Source organism: Pelodiscus sinensis, chromosome 30 (assembly GCF_052426305.1).
Source record: "Pelodiscus sinensis isolate ZL-2025 chromosome 30, ASM5242630v1, whole genome shotgun sequence".
In the NCBI taxonomy this organism is placed as follows: domain Eukaryota; kingdom Metazoa; phylum Chordata; order Testudines; family Trionychidae; genus Pelodiscus; species Pelodiscus sinensis.
In genome coordinates this window covers 1,432,797-1,455,963 of record NC_143081.1, presented here as the reverse complement: position 1 = coordinate 1,455,963, position 23,167 = coordinate 1,432,797, and the positions used below count along the sequence as shown (strand labels likewise).

Sequence of the window (23,167 nt, the reverse complement as noted above, 5' to 3'; positions counted from 1 at the left end):
CGCCGCCGCCTCCCCTCCCTCGCCGGGCTCCGCATCTCGCCCCCCCTCGCTCCGCCTCCCCCCGCCCCCCGCCGCCGCCCGGCTCGGCGGCTCCGCTGCTGCCCTGCGCCTGCCGCGGCTGGATCCCCCCGGAGCGGCGGCCTCCTGCAGCCCCCCGCCCGCACTGCCACGCTCCCCCCCCGCTCGCTCCCCCTCCCGGCGGCCGGGGCGGGGCGGGGCCCCATGAGGCTCCCTCGGGCGTGTCCGGCCCCGCCGCGGGGCTGCTGCCGGGCCCCCCCCGGGCCGCGGGGCTGCAGGGGCGGGTCCTGCCCGGCCGCGCCCGCCGAGCACCGTGAGTAGCCGGGATCCGCCCGCCTGTCCCCGTCCGCCTGTCCCTGTCCGCCTGTACCCCGTCCGCCTGTACCCTCCGCCTGTACCCCGTCCGCCTGTACCCTCCGCCTGTACCCGTCCGCCTGTACCCTCCGCCTGTACCCCGTCCGCCTGTCCGCCCCTCCGCCTGTACCCGTCCGCCTGTCCGCCTGTACCCGTCCGCCCGTCTGTCTGCCCCTCCTCCTGTACCCCGTCCGCCCGTCTGTCCACCCCCCGCCTGTACCCTCCGTCCGTCTGTCCCTCTGTCCCCGTCTGCCCGTCTGTCCGCCCCTCCGCCTGTACCCCGTCCGCCTGTCCGCCCCTCCGCCTGTACCCTCCGCCTGTACCCGTCCGCCTGTCCGCCTGTACCCCGTCCGCCCGTCTGTCTGCCCCTCCTCCTGTACCCCGTCCGCCCGTCTGTCTGCCCCTCCTCCTGTACCCCGTCCGCCCGTCTGTCCCTCTGTCCCCATCCGCCCGTCTGTCCACCCCCCGCCTGTACCCTCCGCCCGTCTGTCCCTCTGTCCCCGTCTGCCCGTCTGTCCGCCCCTCCGCCTGTCCCCGTCCGCCTGTCCGCCCCTCCGCCTGTACCCTGTCCGACCGTCTGTCCCTCTGTCCCCATCCGCCCGTCTGTCCGCCCCTCCGCCTGTACCCCGTCCGCCCGTCTGTCCGCCCCTCCGCCTGTACCCTCCGCCCGTCTGTCCCTCTGTCCCCGTCTGCCCGTCTGTCCGCCCCTCCACCTGTCCCCGTCCGCCTGTCCGCCCCTCTGCCTGTACCCTGTCCGCCCGTCTGTCCCTCTGTCCCCGTCCGCCCGTCTGTCCGCCCCTCCGCCTGTACCCCGTCCTCCCGTCTGTCCCTCTGTCCCCGTCTGCCCGCCCCTCCGCCTGTACCCTGTCCGCCCGTCTGTCCCTCTGTCTCCGTCTGCCCATCTGTCCGCCACTCCGCCTGTACCCCATCCGCCTGTCTGTCCGCCACTCCGCCTGTCTCCGTCCGCCCGTCTGTCCCTCTGTCCCCGTCCGCACGTCTGTCCGCCCCTCTGCCTGTACCCCGTCTGCCCGTCTGTCCGCCCCTCCGCCTGTACCCTGTCCGCCCATCCGTCTGTCCCCATCCGCCCGTCTGCCTGTACCCCGTCTGCCTGTGCCCCCGCGCCCCTCTGTTTGTCCGTCTGTCCCCCGTCCGCCTGTCCCTCCGCACCCCTCTATCCCTCTGTCCGCCTGTCCCCCGGCGCCCCTCTGTCCACCCATCTGTCCCCTGTCTGCCTGTCTGTCCCCCATCCACCCATCCCCCGGCGCCCTTTTGTCCGCCCGTCTGTCCCCCGTCCGCCCCCGTCCCTCCGTCTGTCCCCTGTCTGCCTGTCTGTCCCCCATCCACCCATCCCCTGGTGCCCCTCTGTCCCCCTGTCCACCCTCCCTCCCCTGGAGTCCCTCTGTCTGTCTGTCCGTCCCCACTCGCCCCTCTGTCCCTCTCTCCACCTGTCTGTCCATCCCTCCCCCGGCGCCCCTCTGTCTGTCCGTCCGTCCATCCCCATGCACCCCTCTGTCCGTCCGTCTGTCCCTCCCAATGTACCTATCTGTCCCTCTGTCCACCTGTCTGTCCCCACACGTCCATCTGTCCATCCCTCCCCATGTGCCTCTCTGTCTGTCTCCATGCGCCCCTCTTTCTGACCCTTCCTCCCCATGCGCCCCTCTGTCTGTCTGTCCTCCCGCCCGTGCACTTGTCTGTCCATCTGTCCATCCCTCCCGGTGTGCCTGTCTGTCTGGCCCTCCCCGTGCGCCTCTCTGTCTGTTCGTCCATCCCTCCCCGTGCGCCCGTCTCTTTGTCTGTCCCTCCCTGCGCCCCTCCATCTGTCAGTCCATCCCCATACGCATCTCCATCTGTCTGTCCTTCCCTTGCCTGTCCATCCCCACACCCCCTCTGTCTGTCCACCCCACGCACCCCTCCAGAACGTACCCCATTTGTCAGGTGCCACACACCCCTCTGTGGGATCCCTCTCTCCCATGGACCTCTTTGTGGCATGGTGGCTGTTTGGAGGGTGCGGGGTGTATGTTCCCTGCCACTCCCTGCTGCAGGGGATGGGGGCTGCTGTGGGGGGCCTGGTCTGGGTGTCTTTTTCAGGCTGCCTGTTGCTAAGTCAGGAGTCTGGTTGTTCCTCTCACCCTCCCCCAACCATGCTCTCACCTTCCTTCCTTGTAGGTGCCCCATAGCATGAGGCCAGCTGCAATCCACACCCCACACATCTCGTCTGTGTCCTGGGAACATCCGGAGCCTCTCTGAGCCAGGGCACTGGGAGCACATCCCGCCATCTGTAGTCAGGTCTGCGCCACACCTGTTGGAGGCTGTACACCTGTAGTTGGGGAACTCCAGGGCTGTGGAACACCAACGATTCCAAGTTACAGCACCACTGTCACTGGGACTCTATCGGCCTGTAGTCAGAGAACCAACCACTGTCTGCCTGTAGCTGGAGAAGTACAGTCCCTGCTCTACACCTGTCAGCAGAGAACTCCAGAATCACTGTCCACCTGTAGCCAGAAAACTCCAGGACTGCTGACCGCCTGTAACTGGAGAACCCTGAGACAGCTGTACACCTGTAGCCACAAACATAAGGATCATTCTACACCAGTAGCTACTGAACAGAGAGACCGCCTGTCACGAGACCCCTGGACTCATCAGATGCCTGTAGCTGGAGAAAGCAAGGACTGTTGCACACCTGTAGCCAGAGAACTCCCAGCTCTCATCTGCCTGTAAAATACAGGGAGTCCCAGGTCTTAGGATGGCAACGCACAGTCAGAACAAAGTCACTGTAGATTTGGAGACCACTGTCCACCTGTAACACGCGTACTTCAGGGCCACACTATAATTGTGACCAGAGAACTCCAGGAGCCACATACAGGTGTAATCAGACAGCCTTCGTACCCCAGTAGCTACAGAGTGACAGGCTGTAGTCCGACTGTAGGGCACCAGACAGCCATACCTCGATGACTGCAGGTGTTGAAGCAACCACCCACCTGGGACTGCTGTCTGATTGACCCTCACTTTACATGTGTAGATGGAGAAGCCTAGGGCTTTTGTTCCACGGTAACTGCCGTACACCTGGAGGAGACAGCTCCAGGATCTCGCTACAGTTTTCTCCACTGAATGGTTGTTGGTGAAGATGTCTGGGATTTGTGTGTGACGGCAGCTCAGATACACACCTGTAGCCGGAGGACATGGAGATCAGTTGTCCGACTGTAAACGCACCCACCATGTGCCTGGCGGTGGAGAACCGCAGGACTGTCTCACAGCTGTAGTTCCACTGCCCACCTGTAGGAAGAGAACCCCCCTGGTTCTCTGTGCACCTGTAGCTACACCGCTCACGAGTAGACAGCGAAGCCTGGGATCTCCAGGAGTGGTGTGCAACTGTAGGCTGGCCAGGAGGTGGCAAACTCTGGGACCTCGCTCCAGCTGTAGGGGAAGAACTGTGGGACTGACGTGAGGCTGTTGCCCCATTGTGCGCCTGTTGGAGGAGTGGTAGTTGCTACTTCAAATGCCGCCTTGACGCGGCCAGCCGGCTAGCAGGGGAGGCTGTCGGTGCCTCCCCATGCCCGGCGGCGCTACCTAGAGCCAGCCCTGTGCTGTGGGGCTGGCCCCGGCGATGAGCGCAGGGCCCTGTGGGTAGCTGGCGCCGGGGGAGGCGGGGCCCCGTTACATGCATGTCCCACGGGGGCAGGTTCGAGTTTGATGATGGCGGCTGCTACGTGGGGGACTGGCAGGAGGGCCGGGCGCACGGGTACGGGGTCTGCACCGGCCCTGGGGCGCAGGGCGAGTACAGCGGGCAGTGGCGGCGGGGCTTCGAGTCCCTGGGCGTCTACACCTGGCCCAGTGGCAACACCTACCAGGGCCACTGGAGCCAGGGGAAGCGGGAAGGGCTGGGCGTGGAACGCAAGAGCAAGTGGTGTTACAAGGGAGAATGGAGCCACGGGCTGAAGGGCCGGGCTGGCGTCTGGGAGAGCCACTCCGGGGTCACCTACGAGGGCATGTGGCGGGACGGGCTGCAGGACGGCTACGGCACTGAGACCTACGCCGACGGAGGTGAGGCGCCGGCTCGCGGGGCCGGGAGGGAGGGAAGGGGTTGTGTCCAGCTAGCCGGTCTCACGCTCCCACCATCTGTAGATGGGTTGGTGTGTCCCCCTCCAGCCAGGTCCGGGCACAGTCCGACGCGTAGTCCGCTCCCCTGTCATGTATTGCACATGCTCACCCCGCCTCCAGCCAGCCACCCACCCACCCATCTATCCATCCACTCTCCCACGCATCCACCCAACCGCCCACCCAACCATCTATCCATCCACCCTCCCACGCATCCACCCAACCGCCCACCCACCCAACCATCTATCCATCCACCCTCCCACGCATCCACCCAACCACCCACCGAACCATCTATCCATCCACCCTCCCACGCATCCACCCAACTGCCCACCCAACCATCTGTCCATCCACCCACACACGCATCCACCCGACCGCCCACCCAACCATCTATCCATCCACTCTCCCATGCATCCACCCAACCGCCCACCCAACCATCTATCCATCCACCCTCCCACGCATCCACCCGACCGCCCACCCACCCAACCATCTATCCATCCACCCTCCCACGCATCCACCCAACCGCCCACCCAACCATCTATCCATCCACCCTCCCACGCATCCACCCAACTGCCCACCCAACCATCTGTCCATCCACCCACCCACGCATCCACCCGACCGCCCACCCAACCATCTATCCATCCACCCGACCGCCCACCCACCCAACCATCTATCCATCCACCCTCCCATGCATCCACCCAACCGCCCACCCAACCATCTATCCATCCACCCTCCCACGCATCCACCCAACCGCCCACCCAACCATCTATCCATCCACCCTCCCACGCATCCACCCAACCGCCCACCCAACCATCTATCCATCCACCCTCCCACGCATCCACCCAACCATCTGTCCATCCACCCACCCACGCATCCACCCGACCGCCCACCCAACCATCTATCCATCCACTCTCCCACGCATCCACCCAACTGCCCACTCAATCATCTGTCCATCCACCCTCCCACGCATTCACCCAACCGCCCACCCATCCATCTATCCATCCATCCACCCAATCACCCACTCAACCATCTATCCATCCACCCTCCCACGCATCCACCCAACCACCATCTGTCCATCCACCCACCCACACATCCACCCGACCGCCCACCCAACCATCTATCCATCCATCCACCCAATCACCCACTGAACCATCTATCCATCCAACCGCCCACCCACCCAACCATGCATTCATCCATCTCTCCGTCCACCCATCCATCTACCCATCTATCCATCTACCCACCCATCCATCGATCCAACCACCCATCCAGCCATCCATCCATCCGCCTCCCCACCCTCCCACCCACCCATCTACTTATCTATCAATCCATCCACCCTCCCACCCACCCATCTACTCATCTATCAATCCATCCATCCACCCACCCACCAACCCATCCATCCCCCCATCTACCCACCCATCCATCGATCCAAACACCCGCCCACCATCCCTCCATCTCCCTACTATCCAACGCCTGTCCCTGCAGGTCCACCCACCCAGGTCCACCTCCCTCCATCTTTCCACCCACCCCCTTGCTCCACAACCCACCTCTCTATCCCTGTGATTCTACCCGCTCTCCATTTCTCCAACCGCCCTGTTCCACTGTCTCGTCCTACCCCACCTGCCCAGCTGTGAGCACTGTTCCCCATCCCCTGGTTTCCCCCACCCTGCTCTAACCCAGCCCTGCGTCCTCCTTTGCAGGCACCTACCAGGGCCAGTGGCAAGCTGGCAAACGGCACGGCTACGGTGTCCGCCAGAGCGTCCCCTACCGCCAGGCTGCCTTGGTGTGCTCCCTGCGCCGCACCTCTCTGGAGTCCCTCCGCAGCGACCCTGAGCCCGGCGTGCCCCCTCCTGCCCTGCCTCCACCTCCCCTGCCTCCTCCGTTGCTCCCGGGGGACAGCCCGGCCTCGGGCTCCCGGGGTGGCTTTGTGCTGGCCTTCCCCGGCGACCCGGACTTCCCCAAGGGGGCCAAGAAGAAGACGGGAGGCTTCTTCCGGCGCTCCCTGCTGCTGAGCGGCCTGCGGGTGCGCCGGGCCGAGTCCAAAGCCTCCCTAGGGAGCAAGCGGGGCTCACTGAAGAGCGAAGCTGGGGTGAGCTCGACCGGGAGCGAAGCCACCACCCTGAGCTATGCCGAGACCGAGCCCCCCGAGATGCCTTCGCGCTTGGCCATCGAGGGCTCCTCCACCGAGGTGTACGCCGGGGAGTGGCGGGCCGACCGGCGCAGCGGCTACGGGGTGAGCCGGCGCTCCAACGGGCTGCGCTACGAGGGCGAGTGGCTGGGGAACCGGCGGCATGGCTACGGGCGCACCACCTACCCCGACGGCACCAAGGAAGAGGGCAAGTACAAGCTCAACCGGCTGGTGAGCGGGAAGGTGAAGAACCTCATCCCGCTCCGGCGCAGCAAGGTGAAGGAGAAGGTGGACCGGGCGGTGGAGATGGCCCGCCGGGCCGTCAGCCTGGCCAGGCAGAAGCAAGAGATGGCGGCCACCAGGTCAGCCAGCGGACGGAAGGCTCTGGGGAAGGCGGGGGGGAGGTGGGCACCTGTGGGGGAATTTGGAGGGGCGAAGGTATGCAGAGACACAGGAGAATGGGGCACATGGAGAAGTGGAGGGTGGTAAGGGGAGCGAGGGGGCAGGGGATGTAGGGGGAAGGCAGGGGAGGCCATAGTGGGGCTGGGCTTGACTTGGTCTTCATGGGGCTGGTCTGAATTGGGGTCCAAATAGGACTGGGCAGGCGGCCTCCCTTTAGGTCCTTCGATTCCCTGGTCAGAAACATGCCCGAACATGCCTTTCCTTCTGGCTACAAATCTAGGCAAGGCCCAGACTTCAGCTAGGTCTTGTGGGCCGCAGAAGGCCCAAAGCCAACCTCCGCCATCGACATGGGGTGGAGCGACCTCTTGTCCTGCAGCCCTCCCCTTCCCCTACTGCCATTTCCTCCCCTCCCTGAACCTTCACTTCCTGCCCCAGAAGGGGGACCTCTGTCCAATGATGGGGAGAGGTCACGAGGGGGTTACTGGCAGCCATCTTGAAAGTGGACTCAAGCCAACCCAACCCAACTGGGTGGCCATCTTGAAAATTGGCTCAATCCAACCCAACTGGGTGGCCATCTTGAAAATTGGCTCAACCCAACCCAACTGGGTGGCTATCTTGAAAATTGGCTCAACCCAACCCAACTGGGTGGCTATCTTGAAAATTGGCTCAACCCAACCCAACTGGGTGGCTATCTTGAAAATTGGCTCAACCCAACCCAACTGGGTGGCTATCTTGAAAATTGGCTCAACCCAACCCAACTGGGTGGCTATCTTGAAAATTGGCTCAACCCAACCCAACTGGGTGGCCATCTTGAAAATTGGCTCAACCCAACCCAACTGGGTGGCCATCTTGAAAATTGGCTCAACCCAACCCAACTGGGTGGCTATCTTGAAAATTGGCTCAACCCAACCCAACTGGGTGGCTATCTTGAAAATTGGCTCAACCCAACCCAACTGGGTGGCCATCTTGAAAATTGGCTCAACCCAACCCAACTGGGTGACCATCTTGAAAACTGGCTCACCCAACCCAACTGGGTGGCCATCTTGAAAACTGGCTCAACCCAACCCAACTGGGTGGCCATCTTGAAAGTTGGTTCTAACGACCCCAGCTGAGGCGACCATGTTGAAAGTTGGTTCTAATGACCCCAGCTGAGGCGACCATGTTGAAAGTTGGTTCTAATGACCCCAGCTGGGGCGGCCATCTTGCAAACTGTCCTGTTGGCCCAGATGGAGAAGAGACCGGGTGGTTTGGAGAATAGTGCGGAGGCCTTGCTGAGATTGGGGTGCTGGAGGGCAAGGCCCACCCTCCCAACCATACTGAGGTGGTTTCTCAGGGACCATCGGGTTTGCAGCTGGCATGAGACAGGCAGGCGGGCAGAGGAGACTTGGCTGCCAGAATCTGTGTCCATGCCCAGCCCAGGAATTGAGACATTAGCCCTGCCAACAAACAGATACCACAGCTCCTCTCTGTCTGGAGTTTGCTCTTCTCTCTCTCCCTTTGGCGCTCCCCTTCTCTTGCAGCCTTGTGCTAATTCTTTCTTTCGCTGTCTGGTGTGTTCCCTCCCTCCCTCTTTCTTTCTTTCTTTCTTTCTTTCTTTCTTTCTTTCTTTCTTTCTCCTCCCCCCCCCCCCCCCGCTTTGTTGCCATCCCCAGCCAGGGCATGGTGGAGGGATGGGGGTGGGGAAAGACAGGTTCCATGCAGTGTGTGCAAGCGCCTGGCAGAGGCTGCCTGGTCTCCTAGGCAACTGGGTGACGGTAACCGCCATTGGCTGGCGGTTGCTGTGGAAACAGCGGAGCAGCAGCATCCACTGGGCATGGACCAGGGGAGGAGGATGGGGGGGTGCAGAGAGGCTGCTGGTGGGGGAAGGGCAGGGAGGGGGAGGGGGAGGGGGAGCAGGGCGGAGGGAGTTGGGGGCTGGGTGGGGAATAGGTGGGGTACAGGTGGGCGGGTGGTTTCAGGGGGTCAGGGCAGGGTTGCAGAGGAGGGTGGGAGGGCTTGGGGGGGTTGGGCGGGGAGGGGCCCCAGGGATGACCCCCTCGCAGACACCCCCCCGACTCTCTCCCCAGGGCGGCCGATGCCCGGCTGAAGGCCGTGGCTGCGCTGGCCTCTGCCGAGAAGGCCGGGGAGGCAGCTCGCATAGCCAAGATCCTGGCTCAGGACCTCCAGCCTGTCCTGGATGACCCTGGTGAGTTGGGGGGGGGGGCGGGCAGAGTGGAGGGAGCCCCCCCCCCAGCTCTGCGTCTCTGCTCTGTGGGAGCCCTTCACCCCACACCCCAGGCTTGTATGGGGATGGGTTTGACCTGTGCCCCCTTTCTCCCCCCAAAGCCCAGATTCTCCTCACAGAGTGTGGGGGAGCAGAATGGGGGGGCAATGAACCCTGTGGGTTGCCGTCTCTGAACCCCAACTTTCTCCCCCTGAACCCAGAAGCCCGGACCCACCTGGACTCAGAAGGCAGCGACACGGACCTGTTAGAATACGACAGCCCTGGGGTCTATGAAAACGGGGTTACCCCCTCCGATGTGACCCCGGACCCCAGCTACCCCCCTACGCCCCTGCAGCCCTGGCGGGGGGACCCGCGCCGGACTTGGCACCCTCTGGAGAACGGGGGACCCCCTCGGTTGCCCCCCGCCGACGCCTCGGACCCCGAGGAGGAGTGGGGGTGCCGGAGGTTCCCCGCCCGGACTCCGGGGTTCCCCCCAGAGGGGCTGTGGGAGGGGGAGGAGGAGGAGGCGGAGCCACGGCGCCCCCTGGAGGGCTCCCCTCGCAGCGGCAGCTCGGGAAGCCTGCGGGAGGAAGAGGAGGAGGACTATGAGGAAGAACGTCCCCCCATGGCTACTGGGGAGCCCCCGCGGGGGCCGGAGGAGGCAGGACCCCCGGACAAGCTGCCTTCAGGGGCAGGGGCTCAGGACGCCAAGGAGACAGGAGCAGCCGTGAGACAGGTAAGACGGGAAAAGGGGGGATCTCTCCCCCTCCCTGAGCCCCACCCTCTCCCAGAGCCAGGGAGAGTCCCAGCTCCCGGCTCTAACCACTTGTCCCCACTGCCCTCCCAGAGCCAAGGAGAGAACTCAGGAATCCCGGCTCCCAGCCCCCCTGCTCTAACCACTAGGCCCCCCCGCCGAGCCGGAGAGAACCCGGCAGTCTGTCAGGAGGGGGGGGGGCGTGGCCCCGCTGCTGAAGCGCCACGGGATTGGCTGCCGTCCTGGCTGCCGTCGCATAGCAACTGCCTCCTCCAGCCGGCATCCCCGCCCGCCCCACTGCAGCATCTCGGCCCTGCCCAGCAGCGCCGCAGTGGGGGTGCCGGCAAGGGCCGGCCCTGGGGCGGGGCCCGCGGTCCTGCTGGGCTGAAGCAGGGAGGGGCCGGGGAGCCAGGACTCCTGGGGTCCCTCCCTGGCTTGGGGAGGGCAGTGGGGGCTAGTGGGTAGAGCAGGGGGACGGGGAGCCAGGACTCCTGGGTTTTCTCCTGGGCTCGGAGAGTTGGGGCTAGTGGTTAGAGCGGGGAGGGGGGGGGCTAGGTTCTCTCACTCGCTCTGTGAGGGCAGCGGGGCTAGTGGTTAGAGCGGGGAGGGGGGGCTAGGTTCTCTCACTCGCTCTGTGAGGGCAGCAGGGCTAGTGGTTAGAGCGGGGAGGGGGGCTAGGTTCTCTCACTCGATCTGTGAGGGCAGCAGGGCTAGTGGTTAGAGCGGGGAGGGGGGGCTAGGTTCTCTCACTCGATCTGTGAGGGCAGCAGGGCTAGTGGTTAGAGCGGGGAGGGGGGGCTAGGTTCTCTCACTCGCTCTGTGAGGGCAGCAGGGCTAGTGGTTAGAGCGGGGAGGGGGGGCTAGGTTCTCTCACTCGCTCTGTGAGGGCAGCGGGGCTAGTGGTTAGAGCGGGGAGGGGGGGCTAGGTTCTCTCACTCGCTCTGTGAGGGCAGCAGGGCTAGTGGTTAGAGCGGGGAGGGGGGGCTAGGTTCTCTCACTCGCTCTGTGAGGGCAGCAGGGCTAGTGGTTAGAGCGGGGAGGGGGGGGCTAGGTTCTCTCACTCGCTCTGTGAGGGCAGCAGGGCTAGTGGTTAGAGCGGGGAGGGGGGGCTAGGTTCTCTCACTCGCTCTGTGAGGGCAGCAGGGCTAGTGGTTAGAGCGGGGAGGGGGGGGCTAGGTTCTCTCACTCGCTCTGTGAGGGCAGCAGGGCTAGTGGTTAGAGCGGGGAGGGGGGCTAGGTTCTCTCACTCGCTCTGTGAGGGCAGCAGGGCTAGTGGTTAGAGCGGGGAGGGGGGGCTAGGTTCTCTCACTCGCTCTGTGAGGGCAGCAGGGCTAGTGGTTAGAGCGGGGAGGGGGGGCTAGGTTCTCTCACTCGCTCTGTGAGGGCAGCGGGGCTAGTGGTTAGAGCGGGGAGGGGGGGCTAGGTTCTCTCACTCGCTCTGTGAGGGCAGCAGGGCTAGTGGTTAGAGCGGGGAGGGGGGGCTAGGTTCTCTCACTCGCTCTGTGAGGGCAGCGGGGCTAGTGGTTAGAGCGGGGAGGGGGGCTAGGTTCTCTCACTCGCTCTGTGAGGGCAGCGGGGCTAGTGGTTAGAGCGGGGAGGGAGGGGCTAGGTTCTCTCACTCGCTCTGTGAGGGCAGCAGGGCTAGTGGTTAGAGCGGGGAGGGGGGGCTAGGTTCTCTCACTCGCTCTGTGAGGGCAGCGGGGCTAGTGGTTAGAGCGGGGAGGGAGGGGCTAGGTTCTCTCACTCGCTCTGTGAGGGCAGCAGGGCTAGTGGTTAGAGCGGGGAGGGGGGGCTAGGTTCTCTCACTCGCTCTGTGAGGGCAGCAGGGCTAGTGGTTAGAGCGGGGAGGGGGGCTAGGTTCTCTCACTCGCTCTGTGAGGGCAGCAGGGCTAGTGGTTAGAGCGGGGAGGGGGGGGCTAGGTTCTCTCACTCGCTCTGTGAGGGCAGCAGGGCTAGTGGTTAGAGCGGGGAGGGGGGCTAGGTTCTCTCACTCGCTCTGTGAGGGCAGCAGGGCTAGTGGTTAGAGCGGGGAGGGGGGGCTAGGTTCTCTCACTCGCTCTGTGAGGGCAGCAGGGCTAGTGGTTAGAGCGGGGAGGGGGCTAGGTTCTCTCACTCGCTCTGTGAGGGCAGCAGGGCTAGTGGTTAGAGCGGGGAGGGGGTCTAGGTTCTCTCACTCGCTCTGTGAGGGCAGCAGGGCTAGTGGTTAGAGCGGGGAGGGGGGGCTAGGTTCTCTCACTCGCTCTGTGAGGGCAGCAGGGCTAGTGGTTAGAGCGGGGAGGGGGGCTAGGTTCTCTCACTCGCTCTGTGAGGGCAGCAGGGCTAGTGGTTAGAGCGGGGAGGGGGCTAGGTTCTCTCACTCGCTCTGTGAGGGCAGCGGGGCTAGTGGTTAGAGCGGGGAGGGAGGGGCTAGGTTCTCTCACTCGCTCTGTGAGGGCAGCAGGGCTAGTGGTTAGAGCGGGGAGGGAGGGGCTAGGTTCTCTCACTCGCTCTGTGAGGGCAGCAGGGCTAGTGGTTAGAGCGGGGAGGGGGGGGCTAGGTTCTCTCACTCGCTCTGTGAGGGCAGCGGGGCTAGTGGTTAGAGCGGGGAGGGAGGGGCTGGGTTCTCTCACTCGCTCTGTGAGGGCAGCAGGGCTAGTGGTTAGAGCGGGGAGGGAGGGGCTAGGTTCTCTCACTCGCTCTGTGAGGGCAGCAGGGTTAGTGGTTAGAGCGGGGAGGGAGGGGCTAGGTTCTCTCACTCGCTCTGTGAGGGCAGCGGGGCTAGTGGTTAGAGCGGGGAGGGAGGGGCTAGGTTCTCTCACTCGCTCTGTGAGGGCAGCAGGGCTAGTGGTTAGAGCGGGGAGGGGGGGCTGGGTTCTCTCACTCACTCTGTGAGGGCAGCAGGGCTAGTGGTTAGAGCGGGGAGGGGGGGGCTAGGTTCTCTCACTCGCTCTGTGAGGGCAGCAGGGCTAGTGGTTAGAGCGGGGAGGGGGGCTAGGTTCTCTCACTCGCTCTGTGAGGGCAGCAGGGCTAGTGGTTAGAGCGGGGAGGGGGGGGCTAGGTTCTCTCACTCGCTCTGTGAGGGCAGCGGGGCTAGTGGTTAGAGCGGGGAGGGGGGGGCTAGGTTCTCTCACTCGCTCTGTGAGGGCAGCAGGGCTAGTGGTTAGAGCGGGGAGGGAGGGGCTAGGTTCTCTCACTCGCTCTGTGAGGGCAGCAGGGCTACTGGTTAGAGCGGGGAGGGGGGCTAGGTTCTCTCACTCGCTCTGTGAGGGCAGCAGGGCTAGTGGTTAGAGCGGGGAGGGGGGGGCTAGGTTCTCTCACTCACTCTGTGAGGGCAGCAGGGCTAGTGGTTAGAGCGGGGAGGGGGGGGCTAGGTTCTCTCACTCGCTCTGTGAGGGCAGCGGGGCTAGTGGTTAGAGCGGGGAGGGAGGGGCTGGGTTCTCTCACTCGCTCTGTGAGGGCAGCAGGGCTAGTGGTTAGAGCGGGGAGGGAGGGGCTAGGTTCTCTCACTCGCTCTGTGAGGGCAGCAGGGCTAGTGGTTAGAGCGGGGAGGGGGGCTAGGTTCTCTCACTCGCTCTGTGAGGGCAGCAGGGCTAGTGGTTAGAGCGGGGAGGGGGGCTAGGTTCTCTCACTCGCTCTGTGAGGGCAGCGGGGCTAGTGGTTAGAGCGGGGAGGGGGGCTAGGTTCTCTCACTCGCTCTGTGAGGGCAGCAGGGCTAGTGGTTAGAGCGGGGAGGGGGGCTAGGTTCTCTCACTCGCTCTGTGAGGGCAGCAGGGCTAGTGGTTAGAGCGGGGAGGGGGGGCTAGGTTCTCTCACTCGCTCTGTGAGGGCAGCAGGGCTAGTGGTTAGAGCGGGGAGGGGGGCTAGGTTCTCTCACTCGCTCTGTGAGGGCAGCAGGGCTAGTGGTTAGAGCGGGGAGGGGGGCTAGGTTCTCTCACTCGCTCTGTGAGGGCAGCAGGGCTAGTGGTTAGAGCGGGGAGGGGGGGCTAGGTTCTCTCACTCGCTCTGTGAGGGCAGCAGGGCTAGTGGTTAGAGCGGGGAGGGGGGGCTAGGTTCTCTCACTCGCTCTGTGAGGGCAGCGGGGCTAGTGGTTAGAGCGGGGAGGGGGGCTAGGTTCTCTCACTCGCTCTGTGAGGGCAGCAGGGCTAGTGGTTAGAGCGGGGAGGGGGGCTAGGTTCTCTCACTCGCTCTGTGAGGGCAGCGGGGCTAGTGGTTAGAGCGGGGAGGGAGGGGCTAGGTTCTCTCACTCGCTCTGTGAGGGCAGCAGGGCTAGTGGTTAGAGCGGGGAGGGAGGGGCTAGGTTCTCTCACTCGCTCTGTGAGGGCAGCAGGGCTAGTGGTTAGAGCGGGGAGGGGGGGGCTAGGTTCTCTCACTCGCTCTGTGAGGGCAGCGGGGCTAGTGGTTAGAGCGGGGAGGGAGGGGCTGGGTTCTCTCACTCGCTCTGTGAGGGCAGCAGGGCTAGTGGTTAGAGCGGGGAGGGAGGGGCTAGGTTCTCTCACTCGCTCTGTGAGGGCAGCAGGGTTAGTGGTTAGAGCGGGGAGGGAGGGGCTAGGTTCTCTCACTCGCTCTGTGAGGGCAGCGGGGCTAGTGGTTAGAGCGGGGAGGGAGGGGCTAGGTTCTCTCACTCGCTCTGTGAGGGCAGCAGGGCTAGTGGTTAGAGCGGGGAGGGGGGGCTGGGTTCTCTCACTCACTCTGTGAGGGCAGCAGGGCTAGTGGTTAGAGCGGGGAGGGGGGGGCTAGGTTCTCTCACTCGCTCTGTGAGGGCAGCAGGGCTAGTGGTTAGAGCGGGGGGGGGCTAGGTTCTCTCACTCGCTCTGTGAGGGCAGCAGGGCTAGTGGTTAGAGCGGGGAGGGGGGGGCTAGGTTCTCTCACTCGCTCTGTGAGGGCAGCGGGGCTAGTGGTTAGAGCGGGGAGGGGGGGGCTAGGTTCTCTCACTCGCTCTGTGAGGGCAGCAGGGCTAGTGGTTAGAGCGGGGAGGGAGGGGCTAGGTTCTCTCACTCGCTCTGTGAGGGCAGCAGGGCTACTGGTTAGAGCGGGGAGGGGGGGCTAGGTTCTCTCACTCGCTCTGTGAGGGCAGCAGGGCTAGTGGTTAGAGCGGGGAGGGGGGGCTAGGTTCTCTCACTCGCTCTGTGAGGGCAGCAGGGCTAGTGGTTAGAGCGGGGAGGGGGGGGCTAGGTTCTCTCACTCGCTCTGTGAGGGCAGCGGGGCTAGTGGTTAGAGCGGGGAGGGAGGGGCTAGGTTCTCTCACTCGCTCTGTGAGGGCAGCAGGGCTAGTGGTTAGAGCGGGGAGGGAGGGGCTAGGTTCTCTCACTCGCTCTGTGAGGGCAGCAGGGCTAGTGGTTAGAGCGGGGGGGGGCTAGGTTCTCTCACTCGCTCTGTGAGGGCAGCAGGGCTAGTGGTTAGAGCGGGGAGGGGGGCTAGGTTCTCTCACTCGCTCTGTGAGGGCAGCAGGGCTAGTGGTTAGAGCGGGGAGGGGGGCTAGGTTCTCTCACTCGCTCTGTGAGGGCAGCAGGGCTAGTGGTTAGAGCGGGGAGGGGGGCTAGGTTCTCTCACTCGCTCTGTGAGGGCAGCAGGGCTAGTGGTTAGAGCGGGGAGGGGGGGCTAGGTTCTCTCACTCGCTCTGTGAGGGCAGCAGGGCTAGTGGTTAGAGCGGGGAGGGGGGCTAGGTTCTCTCACTCGCTCTGTGAGGGCAGCAGGGCTAGTGGTTAGAGCGGGGAGGGGGGCTAGGTTCTCTCACTCGCTCTGTGAGGGCAGCAGGGCTAGTGGTTAGAGCGGGGAGGGGGGGCTAGGTTCTCTCACTCGCTCTGTGAGGGCAGCAGGGCTAGTGGTTAGAGCGGGGAGGGGGGGCTAGGTTCTCTCACTCGCTCTGTGAGGGCAGCGGGGCTAGTGGTTAGAGCGGGGAGGGGGGCTAGGTTCTCTCACTCGCTCTGTGAGGGCAGCAGGGCTAGTGGTTAGAGCGGGGAGGGGGGCTAGGTTCTCTCACTCGCTCTGTGAGGGCAGCGGGGCTAGTGGTTAGAGCGGGGAGGAGGGCTAGGTTCTCTCACTCGCTCTGTGAGGGCAGCGGGGCTAGTGGTTAGAGCGGGGAGGGGGGCTAGGTTCTCTCACTCGCTCTGTGAGGGCAGCGGGGCTAGTGGTTAGAGCGGGGAGGGGGGCTAGGTTCTCTCACTCGCTCTGTGAGGGCAGCGGGGCTAGTGGTTAGAGCGGGGAGGGGGGCTAGGTTCTCTCACTCGCTCTGTGAGGGCAGCGGGGCTAGTGGTTAGAGCGGGGAGGGAGGGGCTGGGTTCTCTCACTCGCTCTGTGAGGGCAGCAGGGCTAGTGGTTAGAGCGGGGAGGGAGGGGCTAGGTTCTCTCACTCGCTCTGTGAGGGCAGCAGGGCTAGTGGTTAGAGCGGGGAGGGGGGGCTAGGTTCTCTCACTCGCTCTGTGAGGGCAGCAGGGCTAGTGGTTAGAGCGGGGAGGGGGGGCTAGGTTCTCTCACTCGCTCTGTGAGGGCAGCAGGGCTAGTGGTTAGAGCGGGGAGGGGGGGCTAGGTTCTCTCACTCGCTCTGTGAGGGCAGCAGGGCTAGTGGTTAGAGCGGGGGGGGGCTAGGTTCTCTCACTCGCTCTGTGAGGGCAGCTGGGCTAGTGGTTAGAGCGGGGAGGGGGGGCTAGGTTCTCTCACTCGCTCTGTGAGGGCAGCAGGGCTAGTGGTTAGAGCGGGGAGGGGGGCTAGGTTCTCTCACTCGCTCTGTGAGGGCAGCAGGGCTAGTGGTTAGAGCGGGGAGGGGGGGCTAGGTTCTCTCACTCGCTCTGTGAGGGCAGCGGGGCTAGTGGTTAGAGCGGGGAGGGGAGGGGCTGGGTTCTCTCACTCACTCTGTGAGGGCAGCTGGGCTAGTGGTTAGAGCGGGGAGGGGGGGCTAGGTTCTCTCACTCGCTCTGTGAGGGCAGCGGGGCTAGTGGTTAGAGCGGGGAGGGGGGCTAGGTTCTCTCACTCGCTCTGTGAGGGCAGCGGGGCTAGTGGTTAGAGCGGGGAGGGGGGGCTAGGTTCTCTCACTCGCTCTGTGAGGGCAGCGGGGCTAGTGGTTAGAGCGGGGAGGGGGGGCTAGGTTCTCTCACTCGCTCTGTGAGGGCAGCGGGGCTAGTGGTTAGAGCGGGGAGGGGGGCTAGGTTCTCTCACTCGCTCTGTGAGGGCAGCGGGGCTAGTGGTTAGAGCGGGGAGGGGGGCTAGGTTCTCTCACTCACTCTGTGAGGGCAGCGGGGCTAGTGGTTAGAGCGGGGAGGGGGGGGCTAGGTTCTCTCACTCGCTCTGTGAGGGCAGCAGGGCTAGTGGTTAGAGCGGGGAGGGGGGGCTAGGTTCTCTCACTCGCTCTGTGAGGGCAGCAGGGCTAGTGGTTAGAGCGGGGAGGGGGGGGCTAGGTTCTCTCACTCGCTCTGTGAGGGCAGCGGGGCTAGTGGTTAGAGCGGGGAGGAGGGCTAGGTTCTCTCACTCGCTCTGTGAGGGCAGCAGGGCTAGTGGTTAGAGCGGGGAGGGGGGGCTAGGTTCTCTCACTCGCTCTGTGAGGGCAGCAGGGCTAGTGGTTAGAGCGGGGAGGGGGGCTAGGTTCTCTCACTCGCTCTGTGAGGGCAGCAGGGCTAGTGGTTAGAGCGGGGAGGGAGGGGCTGGGTTCTCTCACTCGCTCTGTGAGGGCAGCAGGGCTAGTGGTTAGAGCGGGGAGGGGGGCTAGGTTCTCTCACTCACTCTGTGAGGGCAGCAGGGCTAGTGGTTAGAGCGGGGAGGGGGGCTAGGTTCTCTCACTCGCTCTGTGAGGGCAGCAGGGCTAGTGGTTAGAGCGGGGAGGGGGGGGCTAGGTTCTCTCACTCACTCTGTGAGGGCAGCAGGGCTAGTGGTTAGAGCGGGGAGGGGGGCTAGGTTCTCTCACTCGCTCTGTGAGGGCAGCAGGGCTAGTGGTTAGAGCGGGGAGGGAGGGGCTGGGTTCTCTCACTCACTCTGTGAGGGCAGCAGGGCTAGTGGTTAGAGCGGGGAGGGGGGGGCTAGGTTCTCTCACTCGCTCTGTGAGGGCAGCGGGGCTAGTGGTTAGAGCGGGGAGGGGGGCTAGGTTCTCTCACTCGCTCTGTGAGGGCAGCAGGGCTAGTGGTTAGAGCGGGGAGGGGGGGCTAGGTTCTCTCACTCGCTCTGTGAGGGCAGCAGGGCTAGTGGTTAGAGCGGGGAGGGGGGGGCTAGGTTCTCTCACTCGCTCTGTGAGGGCAGCAGGGCTAGTGGTTAGAGCGGGGAGGGGGGGGCTAGGTTCTCTCACTCGCTCTGTGAGGGCAGCAGGGCTAGTGGTTAGAGCGGGGAGGGGGGGGCTAGGTTCTCTCACTCACTCTGTGAGGGCAGCAGGGTTAGTGGTTAGAGCGGGGAGGGGGGGGCTGGGTTCTCTCACTCGCTCTGTGAGGGCAGCGGGGCTAGTGGTTAGAGCGGGGAGGGGGGCTAGGTTCTCTCACTCGCTCTGTGAGGGCAGCGGGGCTAGTGGTTAGAGCGGGGAGGGGGGGCTAGGTTCTCTCACTCGCTCTGTGAGGGCAGCGGGGCTAGTGGTTAGAGCGGGGAGGGAGGGGCTGGGTTCTCTCACTCGCTCTGTGAGGGCAGCAGGGCTAGTGGTTAGAGCGGGGAGGGAGGGGCTGGGTTCTCTCACTCGCTCTGTGAGGGCAGCAGGGCTAGTGGTTAGAGCGGGGAGGGGGGGCTAGGTTCTCTCACTCGCTCTGTGAGGGCAGCAGGGCTAGTGGTTAGAGCGGGGAGGGGGGGCTAGGTTCTCTCACTCGCTCTGTGAGGGCAGCAGGGCTAGTGGTTAGAGCGGGGAGGGGGGGCTAGGTTCTCTCACTCGCTCTGTGAGGGCAGCTGGGCTAGTGGTTAGAGCGGGGAGGGGGGGGGCTAGGTTCTCTCACTCGCTCTGTGAGGGCAGCTGGGCTAGTGGTTAGAGCGGGGAGGGGGGGCTAGGTTCTCTCACTCGCTCTGTGAGGGCAGCAGGGCTAGTGGTTAGAGCGGGGAGGGGGGCTAGGTTCTCTCACTCGCTCTGTGAGGGCAGCAGGGCTAGTGGTTAGAGCGGGGAGGGGGGCTAGGTTCTCTCACTCGCTCTGTGAGGGCAGCGGGGCTAGTGGTTAGAGCGGGGAGGGGAGGGGCTGGGTTCTCTCACTCACTCTGTGAGGGCAGCTGGGCTAGTGGTTAGAGCGGGGAGGGGGGGCTAGGTTCTCTCACTCGCTCTGTGAGGGCAGCGGGGCTAGTGGTTAGAGCGGGGAGGGGGGCTAGGTTCTCTCACTCGCTCTGTGAGGGCAGCGGGGCTAGTGGTTAGAGCGGGGAGGGGGGGCTAGGTTCTCTCACTCGCTCTGTGAGGGCAGCGGGGCTAGTGGTTAGAGCGGGGAGGGGGGGCTAGGTTCTCTCACTCGCTCTGTGAGGGCAGCGGGGCTAGTGGTTAGAGCGGGGAGGGGGGCTAGGTTCTCTCACTCGCTCTGTGAGGGCAGCGGGGCTAGTGGTTAGAGCGGGGAGGGGGGCTAGGTTCTCTCACTCACTCTGTGAGGGCAGCGGGGCTAGTGGTTAGAGCGGGGAGGGGGGCTAGGTTCTCTCACTCGCTCTGTGAGGGCAGCGGGGCTAGTGGTTAGAGCGGGGAGGGAGGGGCTGGGTTCTCTCACTCGCTCTGTGAGGGCAGCAGGGCTAGTGGTTAGAGCGGGGAGGGGGGGCTAGGTTCTCTCACTCGCTCTGTGAGGGCAGCGGGGCTAGTGGTTAGAGCGGGGAGGGGGGCTAGGTTCTCTCACTCGCTCTGTGAGGGCAGCAGGGCTAGTGGTTAGAGCGGGGAGGGGGGGCTAGGTTCTCTCACTCGCTCTGTGAGGGCAGCAGGGCTAGTGGTTAGAGCGGGGAGGGGGGGGCTAGGTTCTCTCACTCGCTCTGTGAGGGCAGCGGGGCTAGTGGTTAGAGCGGGGAGGAGGGCTAGGTTCTCTCACTCGCTCTGTGAGGGCAGCAGGGCTAGTGGTTAGAGCGGGGAGGGGGGGCTAGGTTCTCTCACTCGCTCTGTGAGGGCAGCAGGGCTAGTGGTTAGAGCGGGGAGGGGGGCTAGGTTCTCTCACTCGCTCTGTGAGGGCAGCAGGGCTAGTGGTTAGAGCGGGGAGGGAGGGGCTGGGTTCTCTCACTCGCTCTGTGAGGGCAGCAGGGCTAGTGGTTAGAGCGGGGAGGGGGGCTAGGTTCTCTCACTCACTCTGTGAGGGCAGCAGGGCTAGTGGTTAGAGCGGGGAGGGGGGCTAGGTTCTCTCACTCGCTCTGTGAGGGCAGCAGGGCTAGTGGTTAGAGCGGGGAGGGGGGGGCTAGGTTCTCTCACTCACTCTGTGAGGGCAGCAGGGCTAGTGGTTAGAGCGGGGAGGGGGGCTAGGTTCTCTCACTCGCTCTGTGAGGGCAGCAGGGCTAGTGGTTAGAGCGGGGAGGGAGGGGCTGGGTTCTCTCACTCACTCTGTGAGGGCAGCAGGGCTAGTGGTTAGAGCGGGGAGGGGGGGGCTAGGTTCTCTCACTCGCTCTGTGAGGGCAGCGGGGCTAGTGGTTAGAGCGGGGAGGGGGGCTAGGTTCTCTCACTCGCTCTGTGAGGGCAGCAGGGCTAGTGGTTAGAGCGGGGAGGGGGGGCTAGGTTCTCTCACTCGCTCTGTGAGGGCAGCAGGGCTAGTGGTTAGAGCGGGGAGGGGGGGGCTAGGTTCTCTCACTCGCTCTGTGAGGGCAGCAGGGCTAGTGGTTAGAGCGGGGAGGGGGGGGCTAGGTTCTCTCACTCGCTCTGTGAGGGCAGCAGGGCTAGTGGTTAGAGCGGGGAGGGGGGGCTAGGTTCTCTCACTCACTCTGTGAGGGCAGCAGGGTTAGTGGTTAGAGCGGGGAGGGGGGGGCTGGGTTCTCTCACTCGCTCTGTGAGGGCAGCGGGGCTAGTGGTTAGAGCCGGGGGCCTGGGAGTCAGGCAGAGGGTGGGGAGGTGGAGTGGGAATTTGTGCATTTGGGGCAGGGGGAGGAAATGGGTGGGGTGTGGGCTGGGCTATGGGGCAGGGAGGTGTGGCGAGGCATGTCTCACCCCCCCTTTTTGCCTTGCAGGGGGCTCACCCATTGGTGGTTCTGGCTGTCGTGTTGATTGACATCTGCCTGGCTCACCTGTTCTCTCTGCTTCTCACCTGAGGGGGGGGCGGGGGGCTGCCCTCTCCCCTCCCCCTGCCCCACCTGTCCCTGGTCTCCTCCCTCCTCTCTGGTTCGTGCCGGCCTGGCCTCCGGGCGGCTCTGCCGCCTCCCTCTCTCGATTGTTTACATACGAAGGGCTCTTTCTAGCTGATTTCTCTGTCTGAGACCACGACCCCCCCTTTGAAGTTTCTTTCCTCTGAATGCACTCCTCCTTTTGGGGCGGGGGCCCCCAGGGCTGGGAATGTGGGGGGAATCCCAGCAGGGGGCGCGCTCTCCCCGCCCCTCCCAAAAGAAACGGGGAACTTTTATTTCCGCTTTTTTTAACAATTTGTTTTCTTGCTGCGTCTGAATGAAATAACTAGTTAAAATTAACAAGGGGGCGAAGGGGATGATCCTGCCACGGGGGGGAGTTCGGTCTGGGTGCAGGGCTGTGAAGGGCAGCTGCTACCCCTAGTGGGGCAAAAGAGGAAGTCCCGCCTTTCGGAGAATGGTTCTAAAGAGGTCAGACAGGAAGTCCTGCCTTCTAGAGGGTTTAGCAGAGACCTGGTGGTGCAGAACACCATCTTCTAGAGGGTGGAGATATTCCTCCTTCGGGAGACCCACCCCGCAGGAAATCCCGCCTTCTGCAGGGATGTGAGAGTGCAATAAAGGAAGTGGGGGTAGGGACCCCTTCCCCAAGGGGTGAAACAGGAAGTCCTGCCTTTTGTGGGGACGTGATGTGCAATACAGGAAGTTCCGCCCTCTGCAGGGGAGAGGATGCTCAGCCAGAGGGGTAGGACAGGAAGTCCAACCTTTTTAAAGGGACGTGATGTGCAATACAGGAAGTCTTGCCTTACTGAGGGTGGAAAAAAGCAGGAAGTCCCGCCTTCTGGAAGGCGGGGCGATACAATTTAGGCCAATGAGTGGAGCTAGAGGGTCCTGCCTGACCGCAGGAGGGGAAAGCAATGATACCCCCAGATACGTATTGACTTAGAGGGGGGCTCTACAGTTGTGGGGGATACATTCCTTCCAACCAGCCCGGGCAGGGTCAGGAAGTTGGGGGGCACCCCCTGGCAGGAATTTCCCCCTCGGTCCCCCGGAAAATGCATGAGGATGCTCAGTGTATTGGGAATGTGTATACTCAAATCCAATCCCCACCGTTTTCTACCTCCCTCCCCGCTGGCTTTCTCCTCCCTCGCCCGGGCCTTGCTCCAGCGTCCCCCTCCCCGACTGCCTTTTCCACTGGATATTTCTATAGCGTGTCTTTGGGATTGCAGATTTCAAACGAGACATTTAATAAAAATATATTAATAAAAAAGGGGGAGACAGACAGGAGCGGTCTTCTCTCACGGCGCGAGCCCAGGCGGCCTGGCTCTGACCACTAGTCCCTACGGCTAGACCCCAGGCGGCCTGGCTCTGACCACTAGTCCCTACGGCTGGACCCCAGGCGGCCTGGCTCTGACCACTAGCCCTGACTCCTGGACCCCAGGCAGCCTGGCTCTGACCACTAGTCCCTACGGCTGGACCCCAGGCGGCCTGGCTCTGACCACTAGTCCCTACGGCTGGACCCCAGGCGGCCTGGCTCTGACCACTAGTCCCTACGGCTGGACCCCAGGCGGCCTGGCTCTGACCACTAGTCCCTACGGCTAGACCCCAGGCGGCCTGGCTCTGACCACTAGCCCTGACTCCTGGACCCCAGGCGGCCTGGCTCTGACCACTAGCCCTGACTCCTGGACCCCAGGCGGCCTGGCTCTGACCACTAGTCCCTACGGCTAGACCCCAGGCGACCTGGCTCTGACCACTAGTCCTGACTCCTGGACCCCAGGCGACCTGGCTCTGACCACTAGCCCTGACTCCTGGACCCCAGGCGGCCTGGCTCTGACCACTAGCCCTGACTCCTGGACCCCAGGCGACCTGGCTCTGACCACTAGTCCTGACTCCTGGACCCCAGGCGGCCTGGCTCTGACCACTAGCCCTGACTCCTGGACCCCAGGCGGCCTGGCTCTGACCACTAGTCCCTACGGCTGGACCCCAGGCGGCCTGGCTCTGACCACTAGCCCTGACTCCTGGACCCCAGGCAGCCTGGCTCTGACCACTAGTCCCTACGGCTAGACCCCAG

General features: G+C 64.1%; 1 protein-coding gene across 4 annotated transcripts; it reads left to right on the top strand.

Moving 5' to 3' along the window:
- JPH4 (junctophilin 4) lies at positions 1 to 22,396 on the top strand. Of its 4 annotated transcripts, none has more exons than XM_075915980.2 (6): positions 1 to 331; positions 2,539 to 4,413; positions 6,162 to 6,951; positions 9,034 to 9,176; positions 9,419 to 9,930; positions 20,989 to 22,396. In XM_075915980.2, exons 2-6 carry the CDS (start codon positions 4,035 to 4,037, stop codon positions 21,067 to 21,069), a joined length of 1,905 nt encoding a protein of 634 aa, XP_075772095.2. In that variant the 5' UTR covers positions 1 to 331; positions 2,539 to 4,034; the 3' UTR covers positions 21,070 to 22,396. The 4 variants fall into 4 exon arrangements, with proteins under 4 accessions (XP_075772095.2, XP_075772097.2, XP_075772094.2 ...); XM_075915982.2 differs by having other exon boundaries at positions 7 to 331; positions 9,058 to 9,176; positions 20,989 to 22,395; XM_075915979.2 differs by having other exon boundaries at positions 10 to 331; positions 9,416 to 9,930; positions 20,989 to 22,394.
- Positions 22,397 to 23,167: the final 771 nt, after the last annotated feature.